This window comes from Lonchura striata, chromosome 2 (assembly GCF_046129695.1).
Source record: "Lonchura striata isolate bLonStr1 chromosome 2, bLonStr1.mat, whole genome shotgun sequence".
Classification (NCBI taxonomy): domain Eukaryota; kingdom Metazoa; phylum Chordata; class Aves; order Passeriformes; family Estrildidae; genus Lonchura; species Lonchura striata.
The window spans coordinates 110,076,506-110,100,802 of NC_134604.1; the positions used below are offsets into that span (position 1 = coordinate 110,076,506).

General features: G+C 42.6%; 2 protein-coding genes across 11 annotated transcripts in view; one reads left to right on the forward strand and one right to left on the reverse strand.

Annotated features, from left to right (window-relative positions):
- The window catches only part of CASK (calcium/calmodulin dependent serine protein kinase), a 185,411-nt gene extending 176,761 nt beyond the window's left edge, over window positions 1-8,650 (reverse strand). For 7 of the 10 annotated variants that reach the window (XM_077781677.1, XM_031507871.2, XM_077781672.1 and 4 more), the window contains exon 1: window positions 8,491-8,649. In XM_077781677.1, the coding sequence (XP_077637803.1) occupies window positions 8,491-8,549 (59 nt within the window). In that variant the 5' untranslated portion in view covers window positions 8,550-8,649. Of the gene's footprint in view, window positions 1-8,490 lie in introns of all 10 variants that reach the window. The other 3 variants (XM_031507858.2, XM_031507837.2, XM_077781673.1) reach the window with 2 other exon arrangements.
- The window catches only part of LOC110474871 (uncharacterized), a 47,608-nt gene continuing 31,537 nt past the window's right edge, over window positions 8,227-24,297 (forward strand). The window contains exon 1 of the mRNA XM_077781679.1: window positions 8,227-8,384. Within this exon, the coding sequence (XP_077637805.1) occupies window positions 8,244-8,384 (141 nt within the window). The 5' untranslated portion in view covers window positions 8,227-8,243. The remainder of the gene's footprint in view (window positions 8,385-24,297) is intronic.

Below are 24,297 nucleotides of genomic sequence, written 5' to 3' on the forward strand. Positions count from 1 at the left end.
TTGTTTGTTATTTTCACAGGCTACCCTCACTCCCACATCCTCTATCACCTTCTCCTAACCAGAAGGAGTGGGGTGGAGGAGTGGTTTGAGGAAGGGAGATAAGATTACCTCACTTGCTCCTTCACTATCCCTTCCACTTACAGGTGTATTGATCCGTCTAATTGAGTGTAAATGAGTGCTTTCCCACGGTTCAGAACTGTTCCCCTCTGTTCAGTATCAGGAGCAACATCTGGAGCCAAAAAAAAAAAAAAGGAGAAAGTGGGCAGCTGACAACTCCATTTGGATTATCAGGATTTCCCTGGAGCAGTGTGGAAGTACAATAGTAACACACTCCTTTGGCTGCCTTCTCTAAGCTGGAACATCAAGGACAAAGCCAAAGGTTTCACTTGTAGACCCTCTCCCCAAAATAAAAGTGGGAGAAAAAAGAAGATAGAGGAACATACCTAAACTCTGAGATGGTCAGAACAAGCTGAACTTTTTTTTTGGTGGTGTTATATCTACTTCACAGACCCACATAACAAGACACCTAGAAAAAGATTCCATTAATTTCTGAATATCTTAAAGACTGAAAGACCTGAGAAGCCTCAACCATTCTACAGTTAAGACTTCCTTCCTTACTCATAGGGATCTTTGGATCAAAAATTCCCAAAAGTCAATTACCTTCCAAACTCTGGTAACTTAATTTATATGAAGTCATGAGTTACCCCAGAATAATGTGTTCCTAGGAAAGGCACACTTTGAAATTCTAAAGGTTTCTTAATCTCAGCTGCAACAGAACTGACACTTGATAAGATAAAACTAGTTCTGCAACCTGTCTTCAAGTGCTTCCAAACAACTGAACAGAACACATTTTGAACCACTCTAAATGTCTGTACACCCCAGCTTTTACATCTAAAAAATTTGTTCAGAGGAAAGCTTTGTATAACTTTCTTAGTTCATATATCCTAGGAAATTTATTAAATGGTAGGAATAACTGCTTATGTCCACATAATCCAGAAAAAAAAAAAATTGAGATGTTAGTTAAAAAATGAAATCAGAGTAGCTGCAAGCAGTGACCTCCCATTGGGTAGCCAAAGAAACAAGTGAAGGAGCCAAGTAAAAATCTATTAAACCAAATGCTACTTAGAATCCCTGGTGGAAGGCAAGTATTCAGTACTTCTTAAACAGACAATGAACTTTGTAAGTTTGTAAGAACTATGCACCAACTATAAATGTTTTCAGGTGCTGAAAACATGTTCTAACTACTGACTTCTGAAAAAGTTAAGTCAATACAGAAATTGGCAAGATATTGATAACACAAGAATTCTGATAAATGCTAAACCTGGAAGGAAAGCACAGCTTCACTGCACCTCAAACACTGCAACAAAAGACAGAAGGTATGGACTAACTTTCTGGCTACCCCTTCTTATCCTATTCTAGGAAAAAAGTGATGAAAGTAAAAGAGCAAAGCACTTGTTAACCAAGGTACATTCAATTCTGTCCTGTAAGAATACATTGGGCAATAGCCCTCAGTTCTTTTAGTCCTAAATTTATCATGTAAAAGTTTTTAGTAATATCTCTGGAAAGACTTTGCTTCTCATATAAACTGAAAAGAAAAAATAAACCCTTATTACAATGTAAAGGTCCTTTATGGTCAAGCTCCAAAAATTATCTGAACCTTATTCACTCTTCTCGCCTCCAAAAAAAGATACTGGTAAAAGGGAGCTTAAACACCCAGTGACACAAAGGTAACTGAAATGCCTCAGTTTTGCTGTGCACTGCTGTTTCCAACAAGGTCAGCATTCCTTGCACCAACAGACACCTCCCAAGAAACACTGTAACCCATTCTGAATCCAGCACAAGTTTTATGAAGAGAAGGTACTAACTTGGCACTGAACACACAGTTCAGTTTACAGCTATGCTGAACTTAAGGCACTCTCTTCCCATGCTTTAGATGCCTTACTAAGGTATCCTCTTACACACTTATCTGATGCAGGCAAAGAAAAATAAAAGTTTCTTGGGGTTCTTTTGGTGGGAATAGCTGATGACTATACCATCTCAAGAGGCAAGTCTAATTTTTTTAACAGGTAGGGATGATAGTCCTGGCCATGCCAATAGTCATGCTGTATATTAAAAAAGAAGGTACTCCATTCATGAGAGTTATTTTTGTCAACTCCACAATTCGGCACAAAATACCTACTTATAACAACCACTCATTTCTGGAGTCATCCTTCTTTAGATGACACATTTAATATGACTACAAGTTTCTGAGAAGTGATCTTTGGAAACATCATACTGAGGTTAATAATGCTTGATTACCTTTCATAGTAGTGGCATCTGTATAAAAGATTATAGGAAAGCACAGTGTATCAGACAGAGGGTTAAGTAGGTGAGCAGTTGTTGACATAAAATGTGTCTCTTTTCTTACCCTAATATTTCTTTAACCTGGAGTATTTTATCTTAAGTATTATATTTGAATTGAAATTCAGAAGATTGAATCAGGAATCACTTGAGTCCTGAAGCTTGGCCCCTATTTTTCTGTAGCTTCATACTCTTTTAATTAAAAGATCAAACTCCTAACTTAGCAAATCTTCAAGTCAAGGTCAGTTTTTTCATCCCACAACTTCTCACAGACATCTGATCCAAAATCTCAGTAGTTAACTGGTCTAAAATCTTCAAATTTTCAGGCTGAAATTACACAGGACTAGTCTGCTCAGATTTGGTAATTTTCAAGCTTCCTTCTCTTGGGTGATTAAACACAAACATATTTGCAAAGTCCCTGCACAATCTTTCTCAGTTTGTATTTTCCCACAACAAATTCCTCCAAACTCCCCTCTCAAGCAATCCTCAACTTGCGAATCACTGCAGCTTTCTTGTTTACATCATAAGAATCACAGAATCATTTATGTTAGAAAAACACCCCCAAGATCATCTACTCCAACCTCTCACCCATCACCACCCTGTCAACTCAACCATGGATGGCACTGAGTGCCACATCCAGTCATCTCATGGACAGCTCCAGAGATGGTGACTCCTCCACACCCCTGGGCAGGTCATTCCAATGCTTAGCAACCCTTAGCAATTCTTCCTCAAGAACGATGTACATGAGAATGCTGCTCGTTATCAATATTAGAAAAAGTTGTACAAATATACAAATAGAACTACTCTATTTGGAATGTTGTACTCTGCAACCAGGTCTGTTCATTCTGTTCTATGTTCACTGCTTCTTCTAAGTAGGCAGAGCCTCTTAAGGGTCACAGCTACAGCTAAAATCCATAGTAGAATAACTTAGCTAAGGATAGCAATTATACTTACAAATAATCAACCACTATTTTCCTGAAGAAATGCATATTATGACCTCATGCTTAAATCAAATATTTATTATAATCTGTTACTCTTCCGTACTGTAACAGAGACAACAGCCAAGAATGTTTTATTAGCAGAGAGTTTCAAACAGCACTAAAAATATCAAAAGCTAAACTACACAAATCAGTTGCCATATTCCCAAGAAGTTCCCTTCCCTCCCCACTCTTTACAGTGAATACATACTACAGTTGTTTCACGCTTCCATTTATTTGTCATTAATTACACCCATCAGTTATTTGCATTGGTTTTACAGGAAATGCACAATCTCAACAGTGTACTAGAATAAAAGTATGTTTGAGAGCCAACAGCATTCTAATTTCTATGAGTGAAAATGGAGGCATTAATGAAAAACAATACCACTGAAACCATCAAAATACCTCTACATAGTTTTGTTACCACAATAATTACAATTATTAAAAGTTTTAGGCTTTTCTTGGACAAGGAATCCACAAGCTCTGTCATCCTTTCCCTTGAACATTCACAGACTGAGGCATAAATCTAAAGCACCTCCAACTCCAGGTAAGAGCTTAGGATGGAATTACAACCACCTTGTCTGACTTAAGTGGGCTAGAAGCTTTCAAATTTTAATGAAAAAAAAAACCAACCAACCAAACCCCGTCCCATTACTTTGCATCCTCAGTTCAGTGGTGCTCCAGTAGTGTTGGCAGTCTGGAAAGGAGAAGGGAGAAGGGAGCAATGCCTGCTGGCTCTTGCCCTTTAACTACTCTTCACCAGGTGGAAGAGCCCAAGCAGAGAGATTCATCCCATCAGAGAGCAAAGAGGGATGAAAACAAACTAAAATCCTTTAACGTGCAGTGCAGAAGAGAATTAACCTTAACCAAGTTTGCAGAGAACGTCCTGGACAGCATCAGCACCAAACATCATGCTATCCTTGGGTACTGGAAATGCCAACAACTGCACCACTACACACACAATGGCACATATGGCCCAGAAACAGAAGAGAAAAATTGCAGAAATGTACCATTTCAGTGACTATTAGTATTACAGAATGGGTCAGGCTGGAAGGGACCACTATGGGTCATCTGGTCCCACCTCCCTGCTCAAGCAGAGTCAACCCACAGCACATGGCCCAGGACTGTGTCCAGATGTGTCTGGAGTATCTCCAGTGAGGGAGACTCCATGCCTTCTCTGGACAATCAGTTCAGTGCTCAGTCACTGCACAGGAGAGAAATTCTTCCTCACGTTCAGGTGGAACTTTGTGCATCAATCTGCCTGTTGCCTCTTGTCCCACCACCCCACGGAGCAGAGGCTGGTCCATCCCCTGACCCTCCCTGCAGACACTGGCAGACAGGGATGAGTCCCCTCTCTGCCCTCTCTTCTCGAGGCTGGACAGGCCCAGCTCCCTCAGCCTTTCCTCACTGGGATGCTCCAGTCCCTCCATCATCTTTGTCACCCTCCACTGGATCTGCTCCAGCTCCGAGTCTGTCCTGTCCTGAGGAGCCCAGAGCTGGGCACAGCACTCCAGGTGATCCTCAGGGCTCAGCAGAGGGGCAGGATCCCCTCCCTTCACCTGCCAGCTATGTTCTTCCCAATGCACCCCAGGATTAATGACTTCAATTGTGACCAAAGCCCTTTTAAACACAAATAAATGCCTATCATCTTTATCCCATTGTATTTACAACTTAAACATTTGGAGAAATTTTAAGCAAGTCCTACTGTTAGAAAGGTCAGACAATCTTTATGGTTCTCCTCTAATGCTAATATAAACTGATATGGATCTTAAGAGGTACAGAAACGTAAAACCAGGTAATTTAAAATAAAGTCCTTGCAGAACAAGGCTCTATCATAAAACCCTTGCCTCACTCTTCTAGATTCAACACCTACTGAAGACAGGCATTCTCTCTCTGGCATAAAGAAAACTCCTGCTACATGTATGTGGAGCTCCTAGAACAGTCTGCACCTCGGATGAGTAGCCAAGATGTTTCAATTTTACACCTACTATGTTTTATAAACTACTCAAAGCATTTTGAATGAAAATTCTAATAAAAAATAAACAAGTACACTTAGCAATACTATCTGTGAGCTGTCAATCAAACACATGGTCTGATCCACATAGGAACAGCCTTAAAGATTTTAGACTGTGTACTTCTCAACCAATACACAGAGAGAATCTCTTCAAACTCACCTGGAAACAAGTTAGAAAAAAAATGGCACACTTGTATTTTTCATCACTATCACTTATCCTGAGATATGTCAACACATTTTTGAAGGCTAATAAAGAAATCCCCAACTTACTTCTTGTTGAAGAATGTTTGTGCCAGTTGAAGAGAGTAACCTCAAACATAACACGTTTGGTTAAGTAAAAATACATGACTAATGTTAGTGCCATAAATGCCACTTTAAAAAGTTCAATGAGAAATTGAGATTGTTATTCCAATTTGTATCTTCATATAGCTTTCAGCAATGGAAAGGTATACTGGAAATACATGCAAAATAAGATTTCCCCTAACATTTTTTTCTAATGAAAACATGAACTAGAATTTCTCTCTATCCTTCCTGGCCTTTCTTTCCACCCACACCCCTTAAAAATGAAAAATGCATGCTTGCAGAACTTAAACACACTAAATGTCACATAATAAACAGTTTATCATTGCCATTCCCATCACTTCATTCATATACTACTACCCTGTAATTGTTCCTCACCAAAAGCTATTATTGCTGCATTTACTCAAAGTCAGTCTTATCAGTTTATTGTATTTAGAAGTGTTTAAAGCTTATCCTAAAGATCAGAATATGCCTCAACAAATTGGACTGTCTACTGTCAGCCAGGAAAGTATCTCCTGATTTCTCTAGCAAATTGTATGGCAACTTTGACTAAACACTCAAGACGTTTTACAGGCAATGACCTCTTTCCCACACCCTTTATGAAAATACCTTTTACTACCTTAAGTGACAGTGGTAACTATCTATTCAGGAAAGATAAATTACACATTTTAGTATTTCATGTGTCCAAAATGCAAATCAGAGCCAGATGTGCTAGCTGCAAGAAGTAAATCACTGTACCAATCAATAACAAATCCCAGGGACATGCAGACATTTAGTGTATATTTCACTGAAAGATGTTTGGTCAGATGCATATGTAGCCATTCATAGCAGATTTACAGCAGCTTTCCTGAAGTTTCTTATGGACAAGCAAGGTGGTACCCAGAATCTATAAGCTAAATAAAGATGCTGCACCTCTGGTCCCTTGGAATTTACCTGTATAGCATTGCAAAGAAATAGCAATACCACTCATAAATTGTACATGACAGTTGTGTGTTTATATTTTAAATATTTGGGTTTTTTTAGAGGACAGACTTGACATCTGTTCAGAAAAACCTGAGTAATCACTACCAGCTATCAGCCCTTCACACCACCACTGTTGCTATTTTCAGTGATACACCCTGTTTTTGCTACAGTGTTCTTGGCATCATCGTGCTGCTGTGATTCAATATTTATCTGTTAGATCTAGTTACATCACAACACCCTCTACACTACCCAAATCTCGTGTGGAACTTCTGCAGCTAACACCTAATCCACCGGTTTTCAGCTCTCCCTTCGAAATTCTCCAGCCGCGGAACAAAAAGTCGGTGGAGATGTGCAAACATCTGGCCCCCTGCGAATCGATCATCCATCCTCTGAAAGGGTTTGCGGTCATGCATAAGCACTGCACCTTCCTCCTGATGGCAATCGGGCAGGAACAAAACCGAGTGTGAACTGCAGTGGTTAGCATAAAACCACTTGTGAAAGGAGTGTGCCAAAAATTGTATTCAAAACACTTCAATTACAAGAGTTTTGCTCCTCAACAGCATCAAGTCAAAGCAATCATATTCCATTTATGATGGCAAACAAGGCCCTTGGAGCTTAATATTTTTAAAAGTTGTGTTAGGAGCAAGGTGGTAGTGTCTTGTGAAACAACAGAACCGAGTGCTGAAACTTCTGCTGACAACAAAGCCACCTGCTATGTCCAAGACCAACATTTCAGCATAATCCCGAGAAAAGATTAATTCTAAAATATTTTTAGCCCTGGCTTTGGAAGCAGACAGCACTCCATGTACACTGAAAAGCATCAGGGTGGAGAGCGGGCAAGAGAATACATGCAGGAAACATTCTTTGTTTATAACCAAAACACGGTCAATTATTCTCATAAAATCCATTGTCACGAAGAAAAAACTCCAAGCACACTGAACAGTATCACTATTAAGGTTTGCAGAGCAATCTCAGCTTTGGAATCAGACACACAGAAAATTAGGTAGTCACAGTATTACTGTATATTTGCTGTCCGTTTTGCAACACAGACACAACTAGAGAAAATAAATGAAAGATGATGAAGAAATAAAGAATGCATTTCAAAACTGAGCAGTGACAGAAATACGGGGGCAGGGGAGAATGGAGTTCAGCTTTAATTCTTTATCGCCATCTGATTTGGGGGAGTCTCTGCATTTTCTTGGTGACTCGAATTGTCATTTTCATCCAACAGTGGTAACCCGAAACAGCAGCTGGGTAACGCCAGCCAGAGCCTCAACTCCCAGGTTTCGTACAAGCCTCGAGCATCGGTTTAACAGCAGTTGCATAATAAGACTCAAAAGGCCAAGCACTCCTCCTGCCTTGTACATCTCCATTTCCACAAAAACCAGAGTGATGGATCTGGACGAGAACCGAGCACTACCCGAGCGCCACTACCAAGCTGGTTATTATGCAGCAAAGAAGAGGAAAACCCAACACCTGGCGCACAAATATGAAGACACCCAGTGAATAGGTGGATCTACGGAGAGCTATCTTCCCCTTCCCTTCCCCAAGAGGCAATCCTTGATGGGTGTGCCAGGAATGGGATATCGGGGGGGAGGAGAAGAAAAGGGGTGGGAAGTGGTTGCCGCTTGCTGCAGCCAGGCTGAGCGATGGCGAGGTGGTTAATCATGGTGGCTGAGGAAACATGGGGTCACTTCTCCCCCTTCCGCCTCCCGTGTGACGAGGACGGTGGGCACCGGCCACGGGGTGGGGGACCCGGACCCCGCACGGACCCGCCGGCGGCGACTCAGGTGGGTCCCGGGCGGAGCATCCCGGTGCCCGGTGCGGGCGGGGGGCGCGGGGCAGCGCTCCCCCGCCCAGCCCTGCCCTGCCCTGCCCGCTCCCCGCCGCACTCACTTGCCGATCACCTCGCAGAGCTCGTACACGTCCTCGAACAGCACGTCGTCGTCGGCCATGGTCCGGGCGGGGGGGCTCAGCCCGAGAGGCGGCGGCCCCGGGGACGCCCGGCTCCCCCGCCGCTCAGCGCCCACCGCCACCACGGTAAATCCCGGCCGCTCCCAGCGCCGCCCGCCCGCCCGGGGCTCCCGCGGCCGCGCCGGGACTCCCCGCTCCTGCCGCTCCTCCTCCGCCTCCTGCCGCGGCCGCCGCCGCTCCCCGCGCGTGTCGCACCCCCCGCGCCCCCGCCTCCCACCCCCCTCCCGCCCCCTCCCTCCCGCGCTCAGCCGCGGCTCCCGCGGGCGGCTCCGGCTCAGCGGGGCGGCGCGGGAGCCATGGAGGGGATCGGGGCGGGCGGCAGCGCCGGGTCACTCCCTCGCCGGGCGGGAGCGGGGCGCGCGTTCCCGGGCGGGCGGGCGGGAGCGCCGGGAGGGAGGATAATAGTGGGAGGGGGAAGGGCGGGAGGAGCCCCGGCGCGGGCGCTGGTTCCGCTCCCGGGCGCGAGGAGGAGGCGGCGGCGAGGCGGCGGTCGCGACAGGCGCTCGCGATAGGCGCTCGCGGCACCGAAGGGCGGGCGGGCGCGCGCGCGCGCGCGTGCTCCCGGCGCCGCCGTCACGCAAGCCCCGTCACGGGGGCGGGCGCCGCCGGGGGGCGCGCGCGCGCACGCGCGCGGGGCGCGGGGTGGGGGGGCGGCGAGCCACGCCCCCAACCGCCCGCTCGAGGGGTCCGGGGAGGCGCGAGGGGAGGGGGCTCGCGCAGGCGCGGTGACGTCATGGCGCGGGGAGGGGGAGGTGGGTGTGACGTCACGGCGCGGGCGCGGGTGCCGCTCGCGCTTATCGCCCGTGCGGCCCTGACCGCCTTTATCGCCTTTATCGCCATTATCGCCTTTATCGCCTTTATCGCCTTTATCGCCTTTATCGCCATTATCGCCCCCGTCACCCCCAGCGACCCCGCGGCCGGCACGGGGACGGTCGCGCCGCGCGCTCGCAGGAAACCGGGCAGTGGCGGTGAAGAAGCCGTGTGCGAGCCGGGCTCGCACGGCTCTGTCCCGTGCTTTATTTTCCCTTCTGTGTGTTCCAGCGGGATGCAAGTGTTTTCTGCGGCACGAACCGGACCGCCTGTGTTGTTGGGAGAGCCGCTCTTTATCCCTAAAACAGTGAATTCGCCCTGTGGCAGTGCGCCGTGAGCCGCTCCTCCAGCTGTGCGGGGCACCGCTGGCTCCAGCCGCGCGGAACAACGCGCGGGAGACATCGGGTGGATTTTAAATCACCCCATGCTCGCACCATTCATTGTTCCATGGTGTTTAACATGCTGCACGTGTGTGCTTTTCCAAGTTTTTTGAAAACTTGGATGTTTTGTTGAAGAAAGCAAAGCTCTCTTGAAGGGTTTAGTCGGGAACTCTTGCAGTTTACAGAAAGTATTTATTTCTCTCAAGGTACAGTAGTACACGTGCAACTTCCCAAAATTCATTAACAGAGGTAAATTATGGAATTGTTCCCCAGACTGAGGAAAAAAAAACTATCAGAGCAGAATTATCTGATGAAATGGTTTAAAGGTTGGCTTTAAAACGTAGAGCTGACAACACCTTACCTTGTTCCTGTCTCCAGAAAAAATTTAAAAGTAATAAAAAAATAAGAAAACCAGTGAAAATAATTACATCTATTTAATTACATCTAACTAATTATATCTAATAATTACATCACTGCACAGTGCTATCTTAAGGGTGAGAGACATTCCTGTGGGTCTGTGCTCCATCCCATACAAACCTTTGAAAAATATTTAAACCACCATCTGCTCTTTGGACTGCAAACAAAAAGCTGATATATTTAAACCGTTCTCTAAATTTCACACAGCTAAACGTGGGCACCCATTTTTTCCTTTTGCAGGCCCACAAGGCTGAGTCCCACACAGGTCACTCAGAAAGAATTTTTAGAATATGGGTGAGTGTTCACTTAGACTTTGAGCTGGAGTTGTCTGTGAAGCCGTCATGAGAAGTTAACATAAAAAAAACAATTCAAAAGTGCACAAGAAAGAAAATTGCTGGTGGTGGATCTCTTCCTGAGCTGGGGCAAATGCTTTGGCTGCTCCAGCAGCATCACCTGAGGTGTTGCCTCCCTCTGGATGCTGAGTGCTTGGTGTCACACCAGGCCATATTGCCCAGGTGAGACAGTTTAAACTGAATAAAAGTTTACCAGGCATAATATATGGGGGCCTTTGTGCCAAAATATTGTCATAGAGCAAACCTTCATTGGACATTTGTGTTGGTTTTGGGAATAGGCAGCACATAAATGTGGCTTTCTGCTAAAGTACAAGGTCCTGGGGCACAGGCTGGGGGTTTGTTGTGATCCTGGGAAGGAAGTTGGAAGACACAGAACAAAAATGAGCTTTTGCTGAAGAGAGGTGATCCATTCCCTGGCATCCAGGGAATGCCAGTAGGCATCTGGCTGACTTGAGGGGTCCTAGAGCAGCCTTAGCATTCACTAGGCTCAAAAGAAGCAAGGTGGATCTATCAAACCTGTCCTCACTCAGTACAGGGGAAGAGTGAACATGGGTGCTGCCTCCCGTTTGAGTTGCATGAGGAGAATCTGTCTGAACCAGGATTTTGGTGTAGATCTGGATCATAAAAAGTTGCACAGTGAGCCAGTAAATGCAGCAGAGATGCCACTGCATCAGCAGTTACTGGAACAATTGAGAATTGTGCTGTTACTCTGTTTCAGATTGAATGGGCTCAGGAAAATATGAGCGTTGGTCTGCCAGAAGGACCCAGTAGCATGATAATCCAAGCAGAGCATTTGCAGGTGTGTTTGTGATCAGAAATTCCAGCCACACGTTCAAAAGTAGTCATTCCCTTTCGTAAGCAAGCATTTTTGATTTTCACCCATTTATCCAGTGTGGATCCTTACAGATTGTGGGATTAAATTAATAATTCTGAAATACATACATCTAACATCTCATCAAAAAGTGTGTAACCATAATGTTTGGCATACGAGCAGAAGTGACTTTGCACTTGAGACCTGAAATTATTTACTGGCGAGGTAATGGTCTGAAAGCAGATCAGTTGGTTCAGAGCTGGGAGAGGGACTTTTTGATCAGGCAAGAGTAAGAGAACACTGAGTGTTCACATGAGGAAATGCCCTACAGCCCCTGGTAGCCTTTCCCAAAGCACTGCACGTGTTTCAGCTACCTGTCTGCCAGATTCTGGACAGGCTGGTTAAGATTGTGTATGTTTAGGTTAACCAGTTTTGCATTCAAAAAATGCTAAGGAGTAGCTGAGTGTGGGCTCGGGCACTAGAAAACTTATTTCTTAAAATTTTGTGGGGTTTTCAAATTTTATTCACCTGGGGTTTTCGCATACAGTCCGCACAGCATGAGCCACAGGACAGGTAAGTTGTTCAAAAATTGGTTTTGGAGCAGTAGTTATCAGTTATCCAAAGAGCCTTTGTGTTTTCATTTAAAATTTGATGTAAAAAGTACACGATGAAGAAGAACAAGAAATTTCAGTGGTTTGACAGCGTTCTGTTATCCCACAGATGTAGAAAGCACCAAATCCTGTTCCTCAGATTCCAATTGTAACAGGGTCTTGGGTACTTGATCTGTAACCCAGATATTAATTCCCTCCCTCTTAAAAAGTTTGAGAATGACACTGAAGATGAGTATGAGCTGTTAGTATTTTGTAAAAGAGAATATTGCAGGCCTACCGGGTTTCTGACAAACTGCCATATTGTTTAGGTGGGTCAGTTCTGTGAGCTGAAAATTGTTCATACTTTGGGCAGTAGAAAACATGTTTTGGTTGAAATGAAAAGTGTTTTGATCACAGGCACATTTTCAGGGATATTTTACAGGGACATTTGCAGTCCCTGTAAAAACTGTTAGTGAAAAGAGCCTTCAAAAGCCATCAGCTGACCTGGAGTAGGTCTGAATGATTTCTTGCAAAAGTCTGTAATTAAATCAGCTCAGAATCTGCCATGTGGCAGGGTAGGCTGCAGCTGCAGAGCTCAGGTGTAGCACACAAGTTATGCCACACTGTAATTAAGGAGGCAGGGTTTCCCACGAATGCTTGTCTTAACAGGTGAGTGATGTTTGTCTGGCAAGATAAATCTCCAGCTGCATTTTTTCCCCCCCAGTGGAGTTGGTTTTAAGTTCCTTCACAGTGTCAGTTCTCCATTGCTTGGTGAGAAGGAGACTCTCACTGTCACTTTTCTTCACTGAAGCCACCACCAGGTCTCTTTTCTGCAGCCACTTCTCTTCAAAAAGCAGTTGGAGCTTATCTCAGGGATCTGTACCTTGCCCCTGATTAATTCTGTTGAAATTGACCGCCAGGTTCAAAAGTTCCTGGAAAAGTTATGTGTAGTGTGAACATGGCAAAACCTCTTTTCCCTGGCCAGCAGGCTGAGAGGTGTCTCTTTGGAATAAGAAATTTGCTTTCACTGCCTTTGAGACATGGTGACCACATCCCCTTCCTCTGACATGGCTCACACTGACCCAGGGCCAGTAACCAGACATGTTTTTTCTAGGGAAAAAGTCACTTTCCTCATTTGGAATTAGATTGCACTCATAATTAAACAGAAATTATGGTAACACTACTGGAGATGGGCATTGAACTAGACCAAAGCTGACCCAATATGACACTTTCAGAAGTATCACAAGTCACCTTTCAAAATCAACTTCCAAAGGTGAAAAAGTCCCAGGTAAGAATAGCTGACAACATCAAAAGAGAGAGGAATACTTTAAAATTACACAAACCCTTATTTAATGGAGTTTCTTTAGTTATTCCTTGCCATTCTGCTGATTTTCCCCTTCCTTGTGTACCATGTAGCTGTGTCTTGATTTCATTACTGGAGGTGTTTATTTATTTCTCCCCAGCTGCAGCTTTTCCTCATTGATGAGTATGGATTAAATTATAATAAATGCAGAGGAAATCTCTCCAGGATGCTTTTATTGAATTTTTCTTAAATTAAAAATGTCTTACAGGGGTTAAAACCAGGTAATAAAACCAACTAAAAATTCCAGTTATCGTTTCATCATTTGCAACCATATGCTACATTCATGCACCTACATAGAGAAAAATAATTAAAAATCACATTATAAAGACAATATCAAAATGCAAAGTACTAGCACCAAAAAAAAAAAAAAAAAAGAAAACTAATTACCCTTTTATTTTCCTTTCATGTCTTTATTTCCTTTTTTCTTGCATTTATCACTCTCGTGTCTTTTGTACAAGATTATTAAGTGCTTTTGACTAGACAGGTGCCAACCTAATAGAAACTCCAGAAGGGCCCCACAAAGCTGAGCGAATGCCCAGAGGAGCTTTGGTGTAGATAAATGGCAGGGAATACTTCATTGAGAGGAAATCCTGAGCTACACCCTCCCTGCTGGATGCTGAACTTGGAACTGGTGGTTGCAACTCTGGAAAGATCCCTCAGACTCAGCCAGGCAGTTTCTGGAACCACTGCTGTGGGGTGCAGTGACAGTCAAAATAAAAAAGAAAAAGCCAAGGCAGTATTGGGTGTGTCAGGGGAGGCATGGAAACAAGGCAGAAAGTGTTATTTTGCCTCCACATAAAACTCTGGTGCACCCACAGCTGGAGGGCTGGGACGTTTTAGGCCTTTCCATCTGCAGGAAGATGGCAAAGGAGAGAGAATGGCAACAAAAACAACCCAGGGATGAGCCAGGTGCCTTGCAAGAGAGGGCGAAAGGCTGGGACTTGTCAATTTGCAAAGACACCTGAGGTAAGGTATATTGAGGTTTGCAAAAGCATGAAGGTGAAAACTGAGTTGTTCTTCAAACCCCACACTACTGAAAGTAAGGGATGATCTATAAAGCAAGTGGGAAAGTAGTTTGACAGAACCTACTTTCAAAAAAATATTATACACACACACTGGATAGCAAACTTTTTGAGAACTTTCTGGCACAAGAAGCTGTGGACACCAATAATACCAGGAGGTTCTAAAAGGAGTGAAAGCATTTCAGGAATGACACATCATTATAACAAAACCCCTGGGTAGGTAGGCAGGGGTGTGCCATGGAGCAGGCCTGGTACAACAACAGTAGGTGCTGGGAAGATGGAAGGGTTACAGGTTGTGACCAGGCTTTCATGCACTTTCAAAGCTATCTCCTACTGCCACCGCTCTCTTTTCATTTTCAAAGGTGTGAATTCAGTTTTCACTACAAGTTATACAGTCAGCTTCTCCACATTCAGGTGAATCCCCAGAAGCAGCACACCTGGAGTTTAAATAATCTTCTTACCCAGGAAGGCTACATTACTGATCTCAGTCTTCCCTCCCAGGTAAGAAGGACTAGGTGAACCCATCAGGGCATTTCTTATGCTCTCAGCCTCTTAGTTTTATTCTGTGTTTCATTTTTCATTCCAAACTTTGTCCTTTATTTTGTCCCCATTCTGCCACCTATTTATTTTCCAAACCCTCTTTATGAGGTTTAAAATACCTAATTTTTCTTACTGCATTTCCCAGATCACTATTAATGTGCAGTAATGCAGTACAAAAGCTGACAAGGTTTACAGTTGAAGGCTTCTAAGACACAGCTATGGCTTTAGCACTTATCCTATAACCTCAGGGTAAGCTAAGCTTGCCACATTTTATAACTTTAGAAGAGAATACTAATTCTGTAAGTAGTTATTTACTAAATATTTCATCTTCCTCTTTGTCATCCAGCTTTTTTTCTTTTTATCCTGGTTTTCTCAGCCTCCTTTATTTTTTTTCAGATGAGGAGTCTCTTCACAGAAAAGTGAACACTCTCTGCCTGACCATTTAGTTACTTCCCACTTCCTTCTCCCTCTTATGCTTTCCCTTTCTGGAGTATTGTGCTGGCACTACATGATTATTCACACCCAAACTTCAAGGTTGTTTTATACTTCCTGAGTAAAACCACCTGCAATGGAAAGACTTGGTATTGACTTCCTGATTCAGACTGGCCAAGTCACCACTGAGAAAATTCTTGTAAACTTTTTAGCTGCAGGAATCCAAGCTATAGATGGTTTGCAACAGACCTTTGACATTTAGCAGGAGAAAAACTCCTGGGAGGGCAAAGGTGTAAGGTTTTCCATGTCCCATGAAATTCTATTCAGGTCTATCAGAGGGAAAAACTGGGAGAAAAATGTCCTTTTTTCCTCTGGCTTATGTTGGCAGCAGCACTCTGACAGCCATCCAAGGGGACTGGCCATCCTCATCCCTGGCAAACTCCACAGCATTCACATTGTGCTGGGAGCCTGACACTCTGGCTGCAGCTGAAGAGCTGTTGTGAAAGTGAAATTTGGAGACAGCAGAGAGAGAAAAAGACTGCCACACTTTATAACAGCTCTCTCTAGACCCAGTACACAGCATCTCTCTGATTGCTCTCTTTATGGGCTCTGCCTTATTCTGAAGAAATTCCAGCCATTCTTCCTTGATGACCACCTGTGCACTGCACAGGGTCCAAATCTCAGCAGAGACTTCTGTGAGTGGCTTGGGGCCTTTTCATTTGGAAGGAAAAAATGCTTCCACAAAGGCAATTTTTTTTCCTTGGGAAAAGGTACTTGTGTGCTAAGTAGGAAACTATTTTTGTGATTGCTGCACTATTTGCTCTCACTATTGGAATGTCAGGGGAGAATATAACAGAAGGTGGGAAGAAGTGGGAGAAGGATTTTGATTTAAGGACAGGAGAATGACACATAAGTGAGCAAATTGTTATTTAGGCTGTAGGAAAGTGTGGTCCTCAATGATGCTTTGCCTGGTGTTTTTACATCAGGTCAATATGCTCAGCTTCAAGCTTTTTTGGCCATCAGTGCTCATCTGGAGACAAGGCTTGCCCTCAATTTTCTCTCAGCTCCAGGTGTACATCTCCCTGCTCCTTCACCAATGTAAAAGATGTTATCATAGAAGCAGAGGAAAACCAAGGATCATGGAAATGTGTAAACACTTTCTAAAGAGCTGAAAATACCTGTTCTAACCTCATCTTATGCATGATGACTCCTAATCAGAAGCTCTGTCTGATGCTGGTGATGTCCTTAGCACAAGGAACACAAAAGAATCTAGAAGAACTAAGTTCTCAGGATTATATTTTTAAAGTAATTTAAGAAGGACAAAACTCTAGGAATAATTAATTTTTCTGTGAGAAAAATAGCCAGATGTAACACATGGTGCTGGCAGTCCACCCAAACCTCTGTCCTGTCAGAAATGCACACTCTGTCCTTCCCATGCTGTCACCATTCAGATCCCTCTGACTCCCTTGCTGTTTGGGTTCTCTCTGAGGTTTTTCCATGCCATGGTGTCCATTTTGTGCTGCACACCCACAGACTCTGGCTGAGCCTGTGCTCAGTCATTACAGATGTCAGTAAAGGGCATCTCTTAGACTGGAAGCTTGAGTTCAGTCATAATAATTGATTATTTCAAACAAGGGCTGGGCAGGGCCAAGTAGTTTTCTCCTCTCAGAAGACAGGAGACGCTGTCTAAAAATCTTCTAAGTACTTATTTGTAGTAATTGTCAGATCAGTGGGTAAATCCTACCATAAGTGGAAAAGCTGTGACTTTCAGTACTAAGAGGCTTGATTGGGGTGGTGTTGTCCTTCCTTTGGTGCCTTTGGTTGGAAGTATGAAGATAATCAGAGAGCAGATGTGGCCCAGAGTAGCTGGTCCTGTCCAGAAGCACGTCAGCTCAAGGATGTGAAGGACACAAAGACCAATGATGAATTATGTATAGGGAAAGGCACTTGGTTTGCCTCTGCTGTGCAGATACAGCCAGTGCCCAGCTGGTCAGGTAAACCAAGACTTTGACAAGCTCTAGTCAATTCTGTTTTCTCATCCTGTAGGTTTCTAACAAAGAATCATATACAAATAATCTCATTAACTTTAGGCCTCAATGGTCTCCATCTGAGCTAATTGTCTGGGCTTCATTTATATACAGTCAGCAGATAGACACATTTCTGAGGCATAATCACTCTGGATATACTGGGGATGCAGTGAAGAGCTCCAGCAATTTTCCCTTTAAAAATAGAGATATTTTTTTTTCCTTTGATCTTTCAAAGGGGGATGCTTTAAACTCTTCTGTTAATATAGTAATAGATGCCCTAAAAGAAAAGGAGAAGATTACTAGCTTTATAAAAAGCAATGAGAAAAGTATTTTTTCCTTGTCTGGCTTTCACAGAAATGAAAAAATGTCTCCTCAAGATTTCCGTGTTCTGGAACCAGCAGGCACCACAGAGTTTGATAGGGATCTGTCTGCCTTGGAGTGTGAGCTCCTAACAAGAGCAGAGCAATTTGTAGCTCATATTTAACAACTGGTTCAAGCCAGAACCTCTTAAAGACAAGGTTCTCAGCAACTTCCCTCTGCATCCTGAAATTAAACATTAACATAATAAGGAAGTTCAGTTCCTAACTTAATCTAACTTAATGAACAAAGGCATGTTCAGTTAGTCTGAGGTGCTCTGCACTGATTCATGGAGTTGGAAATATCTCCCAGAGTATCAATACTCTTGCTGTCAGATGGCAGCAAAGCTGTTAGCTCCACTTGTGCCGCGTCCTGAAACAAATTCATCTCAACCTGCTGCAGCTCTTGGCTGTCAGAATTTCTCAGGTGAAATGGCAGTGCTGGGACTTCTCCTTTGGAGAATGTGTCACGTATTCCTCTACATCTGTCCACCTGCTGTGTCAAGTTTGTCTCTGGCCACAGGATATTTCTTACAGCATCATTAGTATTTGCAGTCATTGCTCTTCATTGCCACAGTTATTTCTTATGAAATGGTGACAGCTCCTGGTATTCCAGATTATACTTCCCTTTTACCTTCCCCCACCTCATATTTTTTCCCATGTAGCTGCTGGTTGCTGTGACTTTGACATGAATTCCTGGTAAGCACTCTAGAGCAGGCACTCCCGTTTTCAGTTTTCAGTTGAATAAAATGTAAGCAAGTAACAAGGCATGTTACAATGGTGCCACTCCATTATTAACAGCACTAGGTACAGATCAGAATTGGCATCCATTCCTGTGTGATCTTTAACATTTTCTGCTGGCCTGTAGAGGCTGGAGATGATGGAGTTTATGGTTATATGACTAAACTTATATTTCTGAACAAAATGGTTAAATAGGACCCTGATAAATGTCAGACATTTGTGTATCAGGTATGCCAGGCCTAGCATAAGGGTTCAAATTTGGGATATCCCTAAGATGTTATCTTTTCTAGCAGCACTGTCCCAGGAAAATGAGAATACTCTTAATACACATCTAGGATAAGGGACTGCTGACTACAGATTTTCCTTTCCAGCCAGGACATGCAAGCTCTCTTCTCCTTTGCATTGGGAACAAGTACTTGCTGTATCATATGACAAGTCTTACCACTTCCTCTATGAATTAATTTGTTTAGGAGCAGGACAAATCTCTATACCATTTTCTTACTGTTTTCAGTCCCTAAATTAATTTCCTTCACTCATTTTATAATTTTTCAAAGACATCTTAAAAATGACCACTCCAGTCTCTTTAAGCATCCATCTGACATTTAGAGCACTTCTCAATTCGAGCTTGATAAAGATTATCAGTAAAGACAGAATAATATACTAGGCACAGTATGTAAATAGTTTTAATTACATTTTGTAAAAAACTTGTTTGTAAGAGCAGGTTTGACAAAGTCTGTATTCTGTGTCTACTGTTGGTTTATTTTTTTATCTGCTTGCTTCATGTAAAATCTGACTCTGGACCTTGAACCACAGCCCAGTTTTTAAGTGGGCGAGTGTGCCTGCAGCCACCAAAACTTTCCTAGGTTTTAATTTAACTTGCAAATCATGTTTCTGTAGCTGAATGTTGTTCTTCAAAGTACTACTTCCCAGCTCCCTGTGGCAGACAGTCAATTTCAGTTAAAACTTATCTCTGGGGAATGAGAGCATGAACCTTTTTAGTTGTGGTGCTGGCAACTGCTGACACCCACATGCAACTCAGAATCAGAGACACAGAATGGCTTGGGTTGGAAGGGACCTTCAAGATCATCTCATTCCAACTCCCCTGCAATGGTGGGACACCTTCCATAGGCCAGGTTGCTCAGAGCTCCGTCCAACCTGGCCTTGATGGAGTGGATGTGGAACGGGCGGCCACAGCTTCTCTGGGCAGCCCGTGCCAGGGCCTCAGCGCCATCACTGCAAGAGAACTTGCACCATTGTCCTTCTTGGAGTGGGTGGAAGAAAACTTTATGTTGTGATTACTTTCACAGGCCTCTCACTCCTTCAGCTTCTCAAGAGCTTTGTCACTGGCAGTGGCACTTGTTTCTCGAGTGCTTTGCTGGGTCCTCTGCTCTGCAGAGTGCCAGGCTTAGAAAGCTGGTTCTGGCAGCTCTGTCAGGCACAAATTTGCATGCAACGTTTGTCTCTCCAAGGAATCTTTAAACTCTTTCTTGTCTGTCAGGCTAGGTATACTAATGATAACATCAACCTCCCTCGTGTGATCATTTCCTAAACCATTCTAGAAAATGAGATGGATTAATGAAGACTTATTATTTAAATTGCTCAAGGTACTCGGCTCATTTTTGACTGAACACAGGAGCTTCTGCCATGACTGCTACAACCAGAAGGGATGTCTGTTGGTCCCTAAGCATCCAGCACATCCCAGTTTTAAGATTATATGTCTTAGTTTAAACCTCACAAACTACAGCAGCTCTGACAAAATTTCTGAGAGTGTGCTCACGTGCTAAACTAGTTGTATATGAAAGCACAAAGCTGTGCATGGGTTTATTTTGCTCCCCTGAAAGCTCACTGATTTCAAATTGCCTCAGGTATCTGTGCAGTCATCAGCGAAGTTACACCCTTAGTTTTATTTTGGTCCTGGGCTTTATTGTGTAAGCCTACAGAGCCAAGATGTTTGAGTGATTCATTCCTGTCTGGTATCTCTCTGACTGCCATGGTTTAACCTGGCTCTGTGCACCAGCTCTTGGCATTTTCCAGAGCTCTGGAAAGCTGTGGTTCCCTGCCCTGGCTGCTTCACAGCTGCTACTGTCAGCCCATAGTAGCTGTGGCTCAGAAAATGTTCAGGTCTTGCACTTTGAAGTCTCTGGATGTTACTCATAACTAATCACTCATCTCTGAAACGTTCTCCCCAATGCTAAAAGTGTTTGCAGAAATAATTTACTGTGGATAGGCAAAAAAATGCTGGCAATTTAGAAGTAATTAAAAATTTTCCATTTCAACACTTGAGGATTTCTACCTTCAGTGCAAAAACATTACAGGTTTCAGCAGCTGTCACCCTCAGCAGACCACTGTGCTGTTACTCAGCATAGCCTGCTTTTATTGGAATAACATTTGAAATAAAAAATTAAGGTTTTCAAAAGAACTTCTGATTTTTGTTTTCTTGTAAGTTTAACCTCTCACTTCAAGTAAGAGGAAGCTGGTAACATTGTTTGCCCCATTTCTTAGATACTGGATTATGCATTTGCCTTTTTATTTTACCTTTTCCTCTTTATTCTTTAATTTTTCATGTTACAAAAGTGACACAGTAGCCCTAAATATAGCAGAAGATTGCTCATGAGACTATCTTAAATTAATCTTATTAAAATAATTGATTAAACTTGGTTCTTGACTAAAAATTAAATCTTTTTTTTCTTCTTTGTTTGACTCAAGGTCAATTTTAAGCACCTTTGTCATTCTTTGACAGATAGACACAATGTCCTGGAAAACATTTTGAGGAGAAATAGCAAAGAGAAAACTTGTTCCCACATACTTCTAAACCCCTAGGGTTCGATTCTGTAGCACAGTGAAAGATCACATTTGTAATCTGCTCCTTAAACTTGGGACCTCTAATATGTAGGGCTAAGTGTGTGTTTAAGTATCTGAAAACATTTTGTTGTCTGTTTGCCTGAATCAGCCCTCTGGATGGTGATAATTAAATTCAAGCACCCTCTGAAAGCATGCCTGGCTCATTTTCAACCACTACAGTAAAAAGACCTTTCTCCAAGGGGGAGATAATGCAGGGGAAATATTAACTGAGGAACCCCCCACCAAATTCAGTATATAGCCTGCCCTGGATAATTTCTTTGCTGCTTCTTCTTGCTGCTGAATACAGCAAGCCTTTAGCATGGACCTTCAAGTCATGTAGACTGGACATAAACATGAAGAAATTATTAATCCCGAACACAATTCTATGTAATTTTTTCCCCCTGTCTATCTAAAACACTTCTGGGAGAGATACTCAGTGAAAAATTATCTTTACAGTATGACAGGCTGTTGCCAGGAGCTCAGCATGAATGATCAAACAATTTTACTAATCTGTTTTTAACACAGCATACAGAGGTAAGGAAGAATTATGTCCTACACAAATATAACGCAAAATCAGAATAATATTTTCTTATTTGAGTATCCACATGTGAAAAAGAAAAGAAAATAAAAAGTTTGCTCTGAAGTCAGCCATTTAGATACTTTGGCAGAGAGAAAATCAAAAGTTCTTCTGAAATAAGGGAAGAAATATGTGGAACATGGAGATCAAAGCCAGCCTCCACTGTAGGATAACCAGCTGTCATTGGCTGGTCTTTCTGTGAAGCATTTATTTAAATACTTATGTATTCAAATAGTAATTGTTCTACATTTCTAAAGCTCTCTCTCTTCTATTTGCATATTGGTCTTGCATAATTTTGAATGGGACTAAATTACTTCACTAATTTTGACTAATATTTTAAATGAAGCTGCCAAAAAGTTACAACCCTAATTTACCTAATAGATTTGCTTCTATGAACTTTCCTTCAAGCTACTGCCTGAATAAATATATTAAAAGTTCAAGTGGTGTAATTTATCTCAGACCTTCTGCAGTTACAGTACTGTGCAATACTTCATGTAGTCAAAAACCAATACAATACTAAAATGACAGTACTGGAATGAACTGTTCAGATTCTTTAATTCTGTTAAATATGTCAAGACCTTGAAAATAATATCTACAGCATATCAGTGCTTTAATCCTATCAAATTCTGCATTTGAGAAGGAAGATACACATTTGACAAAAAATGTTTAAATACATGATTAAAAGGACAACTTAAGGGACAGGAAACTGTGGGGGCTATTGAGACAGAAACCAGAAAAATGAGTGGTGTAAAACATTTGTTCAGCAAGAATATTTGGTTTCTCATGAGAATTTCCCCCCAGACCAGTATTAGAATAGTTAAAGTCGAACCCAGACATTTGGCAAGTGTGCCCTGCTTGGAAATATTTACAGAATTCTAATACTTAGCAGGTGGTAAAATTTTCCTACCAAGGATCTCCAAGCATTTACAAAACATTAATAATCAGGCTTTATAAAAAAAAATTAATGCACAGCTTTTCCAGATGTGTCTGCTCTTGGAGGTGGATGGTTTGAAGTTGTACCTCTGGTGCTGCCTGTTCCACCTAGAAAGGAAATCCTTGGAAAGCTGTCAGAGTGCTCAGGGATGTGCAGAAGAGCAAGATGCTGTTTGCTCTGTGCTCATGTGCCCTGGCTTGTGATGCTGTGATGGAGGCATGGAAGAAACCCCCAGGAATCAGCACTGGGACAAACAGAGACCTGGCAAATCTGTGATGTTGTTAAGCACCACCTGCACTGGAGAAAGGAGGGAGATGTGGAAAGGTTAGGAAATTTACTGAAGGTTACACTGCCAGTAGCTGGCAGAGCCGGAGCAAGAGTCCAGAGTTGACTCTGAGCCTTGTGCCTGCATCACTGGGCTGGCTTTTATTCCAGGGAGCTACAGCTCAAATGGGAAATGAGAGACACTGCAAAGGTATTAGACAGCTGAACAGATTGTAAGTGCTCTGGACAATCTTGTGATTACAGCCCTTGTGAGCTTTGCAAACTGCTGGGTAAATTGGATTAAACAATTATGAATAGGTACGAGGCACCTAAGAGGATATAATGTGGTAGGAACAAACATTTTTCCATCAAGGAAGATGCAAGATTTTCTATAGAAATTAATAATAATAATAATAAAAAAACTTGATTTGTGAAAAATTATTTGTAGAAACCTGTGAAAAAAGCTAGGTGTTGTGGAGGAAGAGAAAGTTGTTACAGAAACAATGAGATACAGAAATGTCAGAAGAGGTGGCAGAATGGCCTGAGGCTGAGTACCAGTACTTGGTGATTAATGTAATTTGCAATCTGTAAAAGAATGGTCAGTGAGGTGGCAACGTTTGCAATACGACAAAATTGTCCGGGATAATTAAAACAAGAGAAGACCAAAGAGCACTACAGAGATAGCTAAGCTAGGTCACTGAGCATCAGATGAAAATTAATGTGGGTATTGCAGTTTGGAAGAATTACCTGAACTGCTGTCAGAGGTCAAAGTTAATGGCAACCAATAAAAAGAAAAAAATTTGAGTGAAAACATCAGTGCAAATCTACGAGTGGCATGGAAGAATGTATGGATTTATATGGAATAAATTGGTGGTGTGTTTATTTTAAACCTTTAAATTCTATATATGACATGAAAAGAATGAGTGGCAGAAGAGTTTAGAAGCAACTGGGAGGAATGACATAGGAACATTTCCATATAAAGTATTTCCATATTAGGATTATCTAGCTAAGAAGTGAATATGTAGCTGTAGAGTGCACATTTAAAAAGTTAAGGGAAGGTATTTCATGTTCTTGTATTTTTTAATTGTGATACAAGACCAAAAATATGTTCAAACAATCCAAACATCAAGCAAAAAAAGATAAAGCATCATATTTAACTGAAGACAGAATGGATAATATAAAATGGATGCAACACTGTACTATATTTCTGAGGCCAGGAGAGAACCAGATGGAGGAATGTAAAAGGTATTTATGTCCTCAATTAGAACATA